The following is a 14,867-nucleotide window of genomic DNA, read 5'->3' on the forward strand; positions in this document are numbered from 1 at the left end:
TGAGCATTCTGAGTTAAGAAGAGATGGTACGAAATAATAAAGAAAAAACAAGAAAAGCCTAGAAAATTGGATAGAAATGGTGAATTTACATACAATAAACGTAACTGCATGACAAATTAAAAAGCACATAACAAATCCAGCAAAACTAAAAGTTAGATATCAGTAGTATTGTTTATTTACAGCACATAATGTTTACACAACCCTAAGCATTTATTCATAAGAAACAATTTCACTTTCCAATTCTCTGTACCAACCAATCTTGTTGACATAAAGGGCATCTGTTATTTTGCTTGACCCATAAGGACATACAGCAATTATGAAAAGAATGATTACATTCTCCCCAGACAACTGAAAAACAAGAAATATTTTAGTTTTTTTTTTTCTCCCAATATAAACACACAAATGTATTATTAGCTTCTTTGAAACTTCAAATGTGAAAATGTGATACTTTAAAAACACTCCTACATAATGTTGTAACTGAGGTAGAATAGAATTGGGAAAATGTAGCACTTGGAAGCTCTGGAAAAAGCAGAAACAAATAAGAAATTCAAACTCTTTATTAAAACTATATTTTTTACTAAAAATCTTGTAAAATAGATTTTTTCCTGCCTGATTTTGAGGGAATTCTTAGTAAATTTGTTTTTGAGCGAGTTAACATGCCGCACGAAGTTTTAGTTTTTCTTTCGAAGAGTGATCCCTACAGTTTCTCTGGTGAGAAGTTGGTAGTATTTTGTCTTTGGAATTTCATCCAATTGCAAATGTGGGAAAAGAAAGGTGAAACTAGAGTGAATACCACTTTTTTATGCTTCACTGAGTGCAAAAAAGAAAAAATTTCTCTATTTTTGTTGTAAAATACCTCGGGGGCCACTGTGGTTCCGTCACATCTTTCTAGGTATAGGGTTCAATATTTACACTTCATTGAGGCAGACGACTAAACAATTACATAAGCATTCAAATAGGGTTGTATTATGAAAAATCAGAAAGTTCCATTACAATCAGTTATTTTTCGATTTATAGAACAACAAACTATGCGAGGAGTCACGCTGGCCACCTCTGTCTTTCTAGTGTTAAACTGTACTAAAAGGGGTTCCAAGTCATCTGAATTAATGAAGGTATGGCTTAAACGAATTTACTATATAGACTGAGCCAAAGTACAGTAAAAAAAACTCCAACTGGCTGGTATTGACGCCATTCAACTTTGCATGCAAACTTCCTGAAAGTTTTTCGCAAATAACTCTTGAAGTAAAAAAAAACAAAACAAACTAAAAAGCACTCAAAGACCTAGATATTTTTCCCCCGTTGACAGACTATCTGCTAAAAATCATCACAATTTGACTGCTGGATAAAGAATACCTATTGACAATACCAATTACAGAAAAAGTGCGGGAATAGCTGAATTTGCAATTTTTCGTATACGAGGGGTTTTTAAACTGAGTGCCGCGACACCCTGGGATGCCACAGGAAGAGGGGTGCCAGGAAGAATCCTTGTTATCATTACACATGCTAGGCGGGTTTGCCAAAATAGGTCATACAGACCAACAAAGCCATCCTCCCGTTTTCTGATGCAGCACAGTAAAAATTCGCTAGATTGTGACTTCATTGTCATCAGAAATCCTAACTGATGATAAAGCTTTTTTAACTAGCAGTTTTTAATAGCCAAGTGAAAGTGCAGCAAAAATTATTACAGAAGTGTGACGTAAAAACTACCTAATCTTATTTTGCTACAAGTTTTGCTTCTACAGTTTTTCACTGTAGGTTATTAATGTAAAATAAGTTGTTCATAGTTCTTGTAGCCTAATTTATGTAGTTGACAAATTTAAAGCTAAATGTCGCTATGCACCATCATTTTTTCCTGTGATTTGATGACATAGAAAAGTTGGCTGTTAAGGCTGTGGTTAGCCTTCTTAGCACCCCGAACTCCAGTGTCTTTATAATATGACACTGGAGTATCAGGTGGAGGATATGATCATGTGCTGCATATGCAGCACATATATGCATGAATTGTATGCATGAGGGCCAACAACCGAAAAAAAAAAGAAAATAACAAATTATCATTTGCTCAGAATATGTCAGTTTAACATGGAATTTTTGTAAATGTTTTTGAGGTTATGAAATATGGTTTAATATATATTGAGATTAAAATATTTTTAATTTGTTCTGTATGATAGAACTTTTCGGCATTTTCTGCATGAAGTAATCTTGGCTCAGAGTTTTTCTTATTCGAGCCCATGTGCCAAATAAGGCCAGATCGCTTCTCTTAGCTAAAAGTGCTGAAAAACTGAATTGAATTTAAAATTAACTTAAAATTTTCACTTGGCATTATTTTTTTCTTTGTTTTTATGAGTCCATCTGATGAATATTTCCATTGTTATTTATACAGAGAAATTCAATCATAAAGGAGAGAGATATTAATTTTTGCACCTTAGGGTAGCCTTATTTGGCAGACTTACACACTTATTTCAAAAAATAGAGATTGACTAGAGTGCCGTGAGAATGTTCTAATTCTTCAAAGGGTGCCGTGAGTTAAAAAAGTTTGAAAACCCCTGGTATAATTGGTAGCATGGAAATTTTCGCTAGTTTTTAAAAAATTAATGTTTTAATGTTACAAGAATTTAAAGTAAAAAATCTTATTAATGTTAATCTTTACTAATAATAAAACTGAAAGTCTTTCTGTCTGGATCTCTGTGACGCGCATAGTAGGGTAGAGCGAAAAAAAAAAAACGAATTTTTTTTTGCTAGTTACTATAAGTGCAGAAAAGTTGTGATTGGTGAAGACTTAAAAAAAAAAAAAATATATTGAAATTGGAGAATATCTTCTGATCGCGCAACGAGACTAAAGTTTGGAAAAATAGAAAATGCTATGTTTTTTTACGGATTTTTAAAAATTTTGAGTCATTATTTTTTTTAATGCTCTAAGACTGAAGAAATATCCCCTGGTATAATTGGGGTAGCATGGAAATTTTCGCTAGTTTTTAAAAAAAGGTTAATGTTTTAATGTTACAAGAATTTAAAGTAAAAAATCTTATTAATGTTAATCTTTACTAATAATAAAACTGAAAGTCTTTCTGTCTGGATCTCTGTGACGCGCATAGTAGGGTTAGAGCGAAAAAAAAAAAACGAATTTTTTTTTGCTAGTTAGTTACTATAAGTGCAGAAAAGTTGTGATTGGTGAAGACTTAAAAAAAAAAAAAATTATATATTGAAATTGGAGAATATCTTCTGATCGCGCAACGAGACTAAAGTTTGGAAAAATAGAAAATGCTATGTTTTTTTACGGATTTTTAAAAATTTTGAGTCATTATTTTTTTTAATGCTCTAAGACTGAAAAGTTGCAATTGGTGCAACCTTGAGATATTAAAAAAATATATTTGAACTGAATAATATATATATTTTCGAATATTGAAATAAACCTAACAAATCAAAAATATTGAGAATTTCAGCTTTTCTTTGTGATTTAAAAAAATGGTCCTTTTTTTTTTGTTTTTTCCCAGCAATATAGGGAAGATATCCTTTTAAAAAGCACTATGTTACACATAAGTGTTCATTTATTTCTCGATTTTGAAGTTATCTTCTAACCATGCAGAAGTCTCATTTTTTACTAATTAGCCATTTTCAGATAATAGAAGATTTTAGCAAAATTTCTACCATTCATTACACAAGTCTTATTGTTTTAAGCATTATTTGTCAAACCTAATTCACAATCAGATTTTTTGGAAACTTGGGCCTCATTTGATCTGATTTTAATTTGCTAACTTTAAGCAAAGCCTCCGTCACTAGCTTCACGCATCTTTCGACCGCTTGCGTAATACCAGGGGAAGAATTTTACACCTAAGTCTGGTGTAGTACTTGTTTTCATAAATTATTTACTGTCTTCGTTATGCAGTAATTTTTAGAGAAAACTTTGTCGTGTTCCAAGCAAAAACCTATTTTTTTTAAGTTTAGGTATCGCCACTTACATCCCGTTGCTTCTCACTGCCTCATATGAGAACAGTGAGAAGCAACGGGATGTAAGTGGACATTTTCAAGTTTTGAGTAAAACACGTTTAAAGATAAATTGCTAGGTAGGCTTTCATTGGAATTTTTTCCTAAATCATGCTGTCTAGCAGCAACTACCAGGGCTACTAGTACCATCACTAGCCCCAGGACAGAGGAGAGGTTTACCTATTATGTGTACTGGTTTATCTCCAAATTTTCAATTTTGCACCTATATCCCTTTGCTTCTCACTGCCTCATTTGTGCCTCCTTTCATCAAAAACCATGGCTATATATCAATAAACTTTCGGGATGTGCCAAGAAAGTTTCTTTCAATGCAGGGTGAACAACTTGCTTCAGATTCATAGGTTAGAATTGTTTTGTAAACACGAATGGAACCATTCATGAAGTTTTTGCAGCTCTTTATTTCAAACCAGACTGGTATGTAACATTTCAAGTTAAAAGTAACAATGATTTTTAATGCATCTGATGGGATCGTTACATTTACGTATAGTTTAAGGACTCTATTTGCACAAATGAGCCATCTGGAATGTGAGAGTGGGTCAAGATCTGACCAGGCATTCGGACAATCGCCACTCTTTATCCCCTCCCCCCTTGAGATACATTCAAAAGATACCCTTAATCCTTACTCAAGCATTTTCTGTTTACTTCTACAGTTGTACACTTCAGTACTTGAAAATTCATTACCGGCAGTTTTTCATAACCTCTGAGGCATTCTACTATTGGTTCAGAAAAACTTGGAAAAAGTGATGATAAGGCAGCTTGATGAAATGGAATAAACAACCCATTGCAATGGTCGTCTGACATAAATTTTGAATTGGCGGATCACGCCTCTTATCCACCTGGTAATAATTTTAGTACCATCATAACCTATGATGTCTAAGTCGTCTAGTGAAATTCGTTGTTCATTTAGATATGAAACAATGCTATTCAGTATGTCTTTGGCTGATCCAAAATTTGGAGACACGTGGCTTTGCTTAAAGTTTGCGGATTTAAATCAAGAGATGGCTAGATAAAAGCAACATTGAAATCCAGATCAATTATGCCTAAGTTTTCCAAAAAATCTGATTAATTAAATTCAATAAGTCACACTTAAAACAATAAGACTTGTGTGCTGGATTTGCTAAATATTTTACAATTTTCTATTATTGAAAATGGCTCATTGTTATAAAGAATAGGAGTTCTGCATCATTAGATGATACCTTCAAAATCGAGGAAAAAATTTATGTTTTTGTGTAATATAGTACTTTTTAAAAGGCTTTTTTCAATGATTGGAAAAAAAAATGAGAAATTAAAATTAAAAAAAAAAAATCATACTGAAAAGATGAAATTCTCAGTTTTTTCGATTTTTCAAGCTTGTTCCAAAATTAGGAGGTATTATTCGATTTCAGTATTTCTTTTTGATTTCTCAAGGCTTTACCAATTGGAGTTTTTCTGTCTCAGAGAATTAAAAAAAAACATTTAAAAAGTTTTTAAAAAAATATAAGAAAACATAAAATTTTCCATTTTTTTAATTTTTAGGCTTGCTGCGAGATTGGAAGATATTATCCGTTTTCAATAATTTTTCTTTTGTTTTTTAAGTCTTCACCAATTGCAACGTTTCCGCGCTATAGCAACTCGCAAATTCTTTTTCTTTTTTTCACTTCCCCCTAGGGCATTCAACCGATTTTTATGAAGTTTGAAACAAAGTTAGTTTGTAGCTTGGGGGTGTACACCTCGAAGCCATTTTTCAATTATTCGATTTTGTTCTTTTTCTATTCCAATTTTAAGCCCATAAGCTCAAGAATAAAATCAAAGATTAAAGACAAATGAAAATTATTTTCAAAGCAGAAATTAAATTTGTATGTGTTACCGTGGTTAGGCCTTTTTCTGCCTTTGATTGTTTTTTTTCTTTTTTATTTAACATTTAAAACATGCTTATTTTGGCGATCAATCCTTATTTCTTTTATTGAAAAGGATTTAAATTAAAATATTTTAACTGTTAAAAAAAAGTTGTCTGCTTTTGTTTTCTTAAATTTCATAGAATTATGTTCAGTAAATTATTAAAATATTGAATTACAACCTTCTTTTGATAGTGTTTAATTTTGGATTTTTTAAAAATTATTTTTATTTATTTATTTATTTTATTTTATTTATTTATTTTTTGCATTTTAAGCAAGGAAGGGAAAAATTTCTTTCCTTTTTTAAAATATTTCTAAGGATTTTGCTGGTTTCTGTTAAGATACATTCTAAGTTTTCAAATCTGCCAAAAAGATGAATAGATCTTAAAAAAGAATACTTAACGCATAGTACGTTAACTATAAATATATAGACGAACCAAATGACCCTTTAGTATTCTACTACGGGCAAAGCCGTCTGGATACCACTAGTTCAAAAGCAAGGATTCAGAAAAATGATGATTAGGAAAACGAACTAGTTTCTAAAATCATGGCAGCTGATGATAAAATGTGCCGGGATTAGAAAGTACCCAGAGGGAAACAATCCACTTTCTTTTCAGGAGCCTGAATATTTTTCAAAAGACTGGCAAAGAAATGAGGGAAAGATATGGCAAAAATGAATGGAAAATAGCGGACAATGGCACATTCTGGAAAGACTTTCACACTTGCAGATAAAGGGCATTTCTTCAGGTCTAAAGAGGGCAGAGCACAGCCTGGTGTTTTTGAAAAATGTCTAGGTGCAATGCCCTTCAAAAAATGCATAACAGGAACAATATTTATAGATACACATAAAAATCTATCTTGATGAAAAATTTCAAGTATGTGAGGCACTTGGGTAAATGCTTTAGCTATTTCATGAGTGAGTATACAGTTCCCACTTAACCAGCAAAACTTCTATTTTTGCAACCGTTAGTGCTAGGTGCATACTAGTTAGGGTGGTCCAAAATTTCGAAGGTGAAATTTTTTTGAGTCCTACCCTCCCATTTCATTCCAATGTATTAAAAAATAAATCAGACAAAATTTAAAAACATTTCGATAATATTTAGAGGTAGCTCAACGCAGATAAAGTTTTTATCATTGCTGAATAGAATGCGTACAACAGGACCATTGACCTCACTTAGGTAAAATACAATATTGCTATTTTTATCAACAAGAAAACAATTGCTTTATAAAATTGCTATTTTATATAGAGACTTAACAATAGCCATTATGAAAACACTTTTGTAAATACATTAAATCTATTCCTTTAACAGTCGTGATCGAATAAATTTTCAACTTGTTGCTTATGTATGTATTCTTAAATACTTTGGTTTTGATTTCACCACTGTTGTAATGGCAGTTTGCACTTTTTTTTAAATGCATAAGTCTCTTTACTTTAAAATAACTGCACATGGCAAATACATCTATTAGATCAAAATCAGAGGTTTATCTTCTTAGTTCAACCATAAGTGAGAAGACAGGTAGTAAACTACTTTTAATTCGTATGGCAATGGGTATGTTTCTTCATAACCATATTGAATTAAAGAAAACCGTAAGAGAATCTTCAAGAAATACAATAGAAGAAATAAAATTTTGGCAGAAAGCCAGAATACCGTACAAAGACCCCAAAACTGTCAGCCCAAGTTAGAAAAACTTTATTAACAATGGAAGTTATTGAAAAAAAAAAAAGCAGAAGTACAATGAGACAAAAAAATAAAGAAGGTGAGCTTTGCAGTACTGGGGCCTAACTGACAAAGTTTCTGCAATGTGCTTTGACACAATGAGTGTCAATACCGGGGAAAGCAAGGGTACCTGTGTTTTACTAGAGCAAAAACTAAAGAAAGGGTTTCTTTATTTTCCATGTCGACATCACATTATGGAATTAATTATTGGTGCGGTGTTTAATAAATGTTTGGGTTTTTCTTCCGCACCAGACGCACCTCTTTTTAAATGATTCCAGGCCTACTGGAAATTCATAGACAAAGACAGATACATCAGAGGCATCAACAATAAGGACATTTTATCACAAGTGACAGATGTAAAGGATGATACAATAGTATTTGCTGAAAGATAACTACATGACACGCAAGCGAGAGATGATTATCGAGAATGTCTTGAACTGTGCTTAATATTTCTCGGTAAAGCTCCTCCGCATGGTATCAAATTTGTAGCACCTGGGGCTCTGCATCATGCTAGATGGATGTCCAAAATTTTTTATTGTTTCAGAATATGGATGTTTAGCTGTCAATTTACCATCACGTCAATAGAAGAAAAGGGATTGCAAAAAATATGCATATTTGTTGCACGTGTGTATTTAAAGGCTTGGATGACTGCTTCTATGCCTCAAAATGCACCGTATAACGATTTTAATGAAATCTTTATTGAAGTATAAAAAGATTGATGAAGACATAAGCAAAAAAGCAACGCAGAAATTTGCCAATCACCTGTGGTATTTGTCAGAAGAGCTCTTGGCATTAGCCCTTTCTGCCAATAAAGTGCCACACTGCATTAAAAGACAGATGGTGAAGACGATAGACAGATGGTGAAGGCGATGAATGAAGTAAACGGGAAAAATAATGTGGTGAAGCGCCCTAAGATTTTGCTAAAACATTTTATGGATATGAAATTTGAAGAACTTGTGACAAAGGGGTCAATTTCATTTTTTCAAAGCATGGGTTTACCTGATACCTTTATTCACGTAGATCCAGAAATCTGGGAGCTTCAGGAGGATTTTGAGAAAGCAAAAAAGGATTATTCAAGGAATTTCAGTGGTTAATGATAATGCTGAAAGGGGTATAGCCCTTATAAAAGTTTAATGGAAAAATGACACGCAATGAAGAACAATTCCAATTCTTGTTGCAAGTTGTCGCAGAAGATTGACGAGCTTATCCCTGATGTAAAAAGCAGAGTTTGTAATGCGTACTAAGGAAAGCCATATACATAACTGTTGAAATATTATTATTATGTAACTATTTTTATCTTACAAAATGCTGGCAATTTTAATTAAATTATTTACTTTTCCTAGCGTCAATTTTATTTCTATCTGCATTTGTGGCATAACATGGTAAAACGCAGAACTTTGAGGCTGTTGAGCTACCTCTAAATGTTAAAATTATGAGCTCAAACTTCACAATAATTATTTTTTACTCACATGGAACCAAATGAGTGGGGTAGGATCAATAAAAATCAGGAATTTTTTAAAAAGGGCCCTTTTTGGACCACCCTAACACTAGTGCAATTGCAAAAGTGTACAAAATCAGTTGGAGTCTAAGAGAAAAAAAAAAAAAAAAAAAAAAACAAGGGTCAAAAATGCAAAATGTAACTCTTTATACGGGCCTTAGGTCCCCTAAACTTATACTTAGGGAAACAATCCACATTGAAAAATATTGCTAACACAAAAAACTTGATATTTGTGCATCCAAAAAAAAGGGCTGCGGAGTCGAAGGGAAAATGGCAGACTTCAACTCCTGGATTTTTAAAAGTCCAATTCTAACTCTGGCTTTTTTTTTTTAATTTTTTCCCCACATGGGAAGGGATAAAATCCCTAAACAGTGATTTATATATTACTTTCTTTTCATGAAATTTTCGCATCATGTTTTATAGCAAACCTAAAATACATACAGCTTTGATAAATAAATAAGCCAGCTAGTAAGTTGCCAATGGCAATTATTTTCTTATAAGTAGGTCTTCATTCATAAATTAAATCAATTCATAGTCAGTTTGTTCAAAAATGAGGAGAGTCAGTGAAAATTAGTGAAAATAAGCTCAGAGTAGGAGTCGGTATGATTTCCAACGACTTCGGCTCCTTTACTCCAAAATCAGTTTGATTCAGACTCCACATCTCTGTCCAAAACTTGATGATATATTCAAGTTCAAAGTTTTGAGGGATCATCCAAATGATGAAACAACTTATCACCCTTTCAGAAGAATGACAGGTTGGCAAAGTAAAAAGAAAAAAAAAAATTTTATTTTTCATTGCTAATCAAAACTAGGTGCAAATTTTATGCTATGATACGCAAAAACTCGTGCAATTTGAAATAACACTCAAGTTCACACATATTTTAAAATCTGTGTTAGCCACTATATTTCTTCTTAAAAGATGTTATTCACGGCAAGTGTAAAGTGGTGTAAGTCACAAAACGCTGTGTTTCATACCTCGGGTGAATATTAGTCCAACTAATGTCTACTTTCTTATCTTGGAATCATTCTTCAATGGAGGTTACTTCCCTTAATATACATTAGGGGACCTAGGGTCTGTATAAAAAGTTAAATGTTATAGTTTTTGATTCATTTTTTTTTAACTTCAAACTTCAAACTTTTTTTGTGATTGGATCTAGGACTAACGGTTGTGAAAATAGGGGTTTTGCAAGTTAAATGGGAACAATCTGTACATGTCAGTGATAAAAAAAATGACTTTTCAGATCATAATAATTCCCTAACTAAAAAAAGGTATATTCATGAAATTTGGGATTATAGGTGTTCTGTGGAGCTCAAATAGACATACAAAATTTCAAGTCGATATGCATTGTATTAAATTCAAAGACTACTTACCAACACAATCATCTTGTTTATTTTCTGCTTGGCATCTTAAACAAGCATCTGAAATAAAAATAAATAAATTACTAAAATTTTCATAATTACTACAACATATTTTAATTAAAGCAAAGAGTGATCAATTGAAAAATTTTGTATCAACTTACAAAAGTGATACAAGACGTAAACAGAACAGTTAAAACTTTTTTCTCTGAAATTCTATGCTCTATAATCATACCAATTTTGATTGAATACTAGAGGGTGTTCTAATACTTTAGTTTGAATGCTCTGTCATTGAAATCATTAGATTATCAATACCTATCTAAAGTTTAAAGATATCCAGAGGTCAATCCAGGTTTTATTTTTAGGTCTGCATTTAATGAAAAAAAAAGGTAACTTTTTTTTATTTTGTGAAGAAAAAAAAAGTCCCTAATCTATTTCTTTCATTTTCTGCTGAAAAAGGTATACTAAAATTGTGTTTTACATTTTCAATTTTGTAGTAATTCCAGAAGAATGTTTTGAAACTCTCAAACCTATTAACATCATCAAAAAATCTCTGAATTTGCGTGTTTTTTTTTTTTTTTTTTGGACTTCAATTTTGAAAATCATCAGAAGAAAATAACTAAACAGCCCCAAAGCAGAATACTTGATGATGTTCTGCAACATAAAATCATTTGACCATAATTGTTCTGCAAGTACTTTAATCATTGTATAACCAAGCAACCAGCGTGACCATTTCCACAAAATGGGAGCCCCAAATCAAAATCGTTCGTTTCATGCAGGAAGTTTTTCTTTTTTTTTTGCTTTGTTTTCAGATTTTAAATCTTCATTGTTGCTATGAATTCCTGTGGAACCTAAACCACTTGAAATTCTCCAAAAATATTTTATATGCTTTCTAAAATGCATAGAAAGAGCAAAGATACAAAATTTGGTATAACTTTGATATAACCCCCAAAAATTAGGAGCCAAATCTGGTACTCCCTACGGATTTTTTAGGGTTCTGTTTCTTATTTTGGTGTTGCCAATTAGGTTTCTTCAGCTTTTAGGTTTTTGCTGTTGCCAAATTTAGTATTTTCTTGAAAAAAAAAGCGCCAAAAACAGGTATTTTGCTTGGCGAGAAAAAAAAGTCGCCGAATTTCCGATTTGGGGGGTATATCAAAGTAGTTCCCAAAATTTTATAAAAATTGGAATCTAGGTGCCAAACCTCTTTTTTTGGTTAATTTTACATGGCATGAAGGAGCTATAAAAATAATGTTAATAAATAAGTTATTAAAATAATAAATAAAATGAGTCGAGTTAAGGTAGCATATAATAGAGAGCTTTAAAATTTTCTAAATAATTCAAATATTTTCAGGATGCAAAGGACTGATATCTCAAACAAGTTAAGCAATTTTTGGCAATAGACGTGTTAAATCATTATTGTTTTGTTGGTATATTTCCAAAACATACGTTTATGGAAGAAATTGCAGTGGATGAAGATAGAATGGGGAAAAATAAGGAAAAGGGGAACCAAATGCACTAGAAAAATCAGAACCTTTTCAGATTTAAAGTATGAAATTTCTGCAGAAAATCTGCAGAAACTGCTGTTTTCTGCAAATATCTTTTAACTCAAGATAGAATTTTGCACAAATATTGCAGATTTTTTGCAAGTTCAAAGTAAATCTAAAGTTCCCGCAGATGACTTGTCGAATTCAACATTATTCGCGAGGTTTCCGTCGAATTATTGTAATTTCCGAGAAATTTAGATTTTTTACTAATTTAAAGAAATCTGCAGGATTTGTGCAAAACTTTGTCTTGAGTTGGAAGATATTTGCAGAAAATCTGCAGTTTCTGCAAATATATTTCACAGGACACTGTAGAACTTCTGCAGAAAATTTGTCTCAGTTCCTCTCACATTTGAACAGAATTGTTCTGCAGTTCAGGCATCTGTTCTGCGACCTATGTCACAAATTTAGTAGTATTCTGCTTTGGGGCTAAACAGGGTTGGCAAGGTTTCAGAAATTACAGTAAAAACGTTCTGTCCAAAACTTTACTTTTAGAGAAATACTATTTTGTAAGAAAATGAAAAATCACAGAATGAAATGAATCAAGGTAATGTTTTATATTGAAATTTGTTCAATGAAGAACATTCAAGTATTTCATAACTTATTTACACAGCCGATTCAAAACTAGTATCATAAAAGTTGAATTCTTCATCAAAATTTATATTTGTACAAATGAATTGATTTATTCTAAAATTTTAAATCATAACCAAATTTTCCTATATTTATGCATGTGTTCAAATGAAAGTAGTCATAACATTATGCAATAATTGACTTAAATACAATATAATGATTTTTCAGCTGAAAGGAAAAATATATATCCAGGCCCAGATCTATAAATTTTGGTCCCCGCGCAACAAATTCTGTTGGGCTTCTCCATCAGGGACATTCCAAGGTATTTTTGACATTTATGTAGAGTCCGTAACGTGACCTTTTTTGCCATAACTTTTTAATTTACTGTTTGATTAGCATATTATTTTATTTTGATCTTTTCCTACCAACACACCAGCTCAAATTAAAATAATTTGCAAATCAAACGGTAAATTAAAAAGTTATGGCAAAAAAAGGTCACGTTACGGACTCTACATAATGTCCAAAATACCGTGGAATGCCCCATCAGCCAGCAGTGTATATATTTGCAACGTTAAAGTCTTAGTGCTAGGATTTTTTTTCTCCAAATTCTCGGGCCGTTGGGTCCCCTAAGGACACGGGTGCCTCCGCACTACATGGTCTGTGGGTACGCGGATCTGGGACTCGATACATGTTTGCGACTTCAATTTTTTTTTCTCGACTATGGTGCCGTTTCATGATCTAAAACTAATTTACCACCAATCTACTTTAGGAAAATGCTAATAATTTGTTTCTAAAAACTATCCAGTTACTGTACTTTTGGTTTATTGTAGTTACAGAATGTAAAAAATATGAATTAAAAAAGAAATTGCAAAGGTTTTAATAAAAATGCTTGCATTTCAATATCAATTTATCCTTAAACTTATAATTTAAAAAACAATTTTCATTAAAACATCATAAAATATTTAGTACATGCAGAGACTATTAAAAAAAATTGAGCTTTTTTTTTTTCACTTTATAATACATTTATTAGCATTTCTTTGAATTATACTAAATACAACTGAGTTTCGAATGTCCAAAACCCAACCCTGTCACTGAACCTGTTACTTCCTCTAACACTATGTGAGGGGCCTACAATAACGTCTTTACGACTTAAATTTTGGAAAATGTCTGGAGAAAAGTCTCCAAACCCTTCCTCCTAATATTGCCAAAGCCATATAAAATTGCCTTTATGGAACTTCAGATCCGAAAATTTTCCACAGAGGAGATTAAAACATCATTCCTGTCCTCCACATCATCAAAGATAGCCCACGCTTGCCTTTAGTTGCAAATCAGAAAAATTGACCGTGCAAGGTGGGTTTCTCAAGGGAGAGGCGATCGCCCCTTCCTAGTACGTGCCCTTGAAAAGCGTTCTTCAAATAAACGGTGGTCAGTTTTAAATGTAAAACATAGGCGCACTAACCGTTCGCCAAAGTTGAATCATAGTCTATATCATAAAAATCACTAAAATTCATACACAAAGAATTCCCAGAGAATTTATTCAATGTATACCAGTAGTCCTACTAATATAGAAGGAGGGCAGCAATTGCTAACAGCGATTAGAACAAGGAGAACTATCGCTAACAGAAAATTCCCTTCATTGAAGTGTTGAAAACAAAATTATCTACTCTGCAGAGACAATATGAGTTACGGTCATTTCAAATAAAATTTAAGTTTTTTTTCATTACCCATCACTTGAACCCGACATATAGCACATGTATCGCATTCAACATCCCAACTCCACATAGCAACGGCATTCCACTTCTTAAGACTAAACATTTTTTCAGACTTCTGGCCATTAGTTTCAGTCTCACGATCGTTTGCATCTTCCTCATCACCTAAATTGGCATCTTCACTGTCTTTAGACATTTGCAAAATGTTTCAATACTTAATATCACAAACATAGATAAGTAAACATTTCCGTTTTTGTGCAATCAATTTGAATTATTGATAGTTCTTTTCAGATTTACATTATATGACACCGATTAAATTATTTCACGCAAAATTTACGAAGTTAAACCAGTGAGCTCTAGTTAAACAAATAATTCAATAAGAAGTAGAAGTTCTGAATATTCAAGGAATTTTACAACTTTTTGATAAGTGGCAACAATTAAAAACTTCTATTATTGTTACAGTTGCGAAATATAAACCATAATTTCAATTTTATTTCGAAACTATAAATAAAGTAGGAGGCATTTCTTAAATATATGACCTTATCAATTTCTTAAAAATCATGGAAGAGCAGCAGATGCTACAACACAGCTTAGTTTGCAAT

At 32.1% G+C, this 14,867-nt stretch overlaps 1 protein-coding gene across 1 annotated transcript; it reads right to left on the reverse strand.

The window, feature by feature from the left end:
* Positions 1–141: 141 nt before the first annotated feature.
* On the reverse strand, positions 142–14,646 carry LOC129222389 (RING-box protein 2-like). The gene is made up of 3 exons (XM_054856891.1): positions 14,281–14,646; positions 10,461–10,508; positions 142–348 (listed from the first exon to the last, which is right to left on the reverse strand). The coding sequence occupies exons 1-3, from the start codon at positions 14,459–14,461 to the stop codon at positions 230–232; spliced, it is 348 nt and encodes a 115-aa protein (XP_054712866.1). The 5' UTR covers positions 14,462–14,646; the 3' UTR covers positions 142–229.
* Between the last annotated feature and the right edge of the window lie 221 nt (positions 14,647–14,867).

The sequence above is a fragment of the Uloborus diversus genome, chromosome 5 (assembly GCF_026930045.1).
Source record: "Uloborus diversus isolate 005 chromosome 5, Udiv.v.3.1, whole genome shotgun sequence".
In the NCBI taxonomy this organism is placed as follows: domain Eukaryota; kingdom Metazoa; phylum Arthropoda; class Arachnida; order Araneae; family Uloboridae; genus Uloborus; species Uloborus diversus.

Excerpts from the sequence above, each read along its gene's own strand:
- LOC129222389 (XM_054856891.1), bottom strand. The coding sequence starts at position 14,461 with ATGTCTAAAGACAGTGAAGATGCCAATTTAGGTGATGAGGAAGATGCA. Across the intron at positions 10,509-14,280 it reads ATGTCGGGTTCAAGTGATGG|ATGCTTGTTTAAGATGCCAA; the intron begins GTAATGAAAAAA and ends TTTTTATTTCAG. Across the intron at positions 349-10,460 it reads TAAACAAGATGATTGTGTTG|TTGTCTGGGGAGAATGTAAT; the intron begins GTAAGTAGTCTT and ends CTTGTTTTTCAG.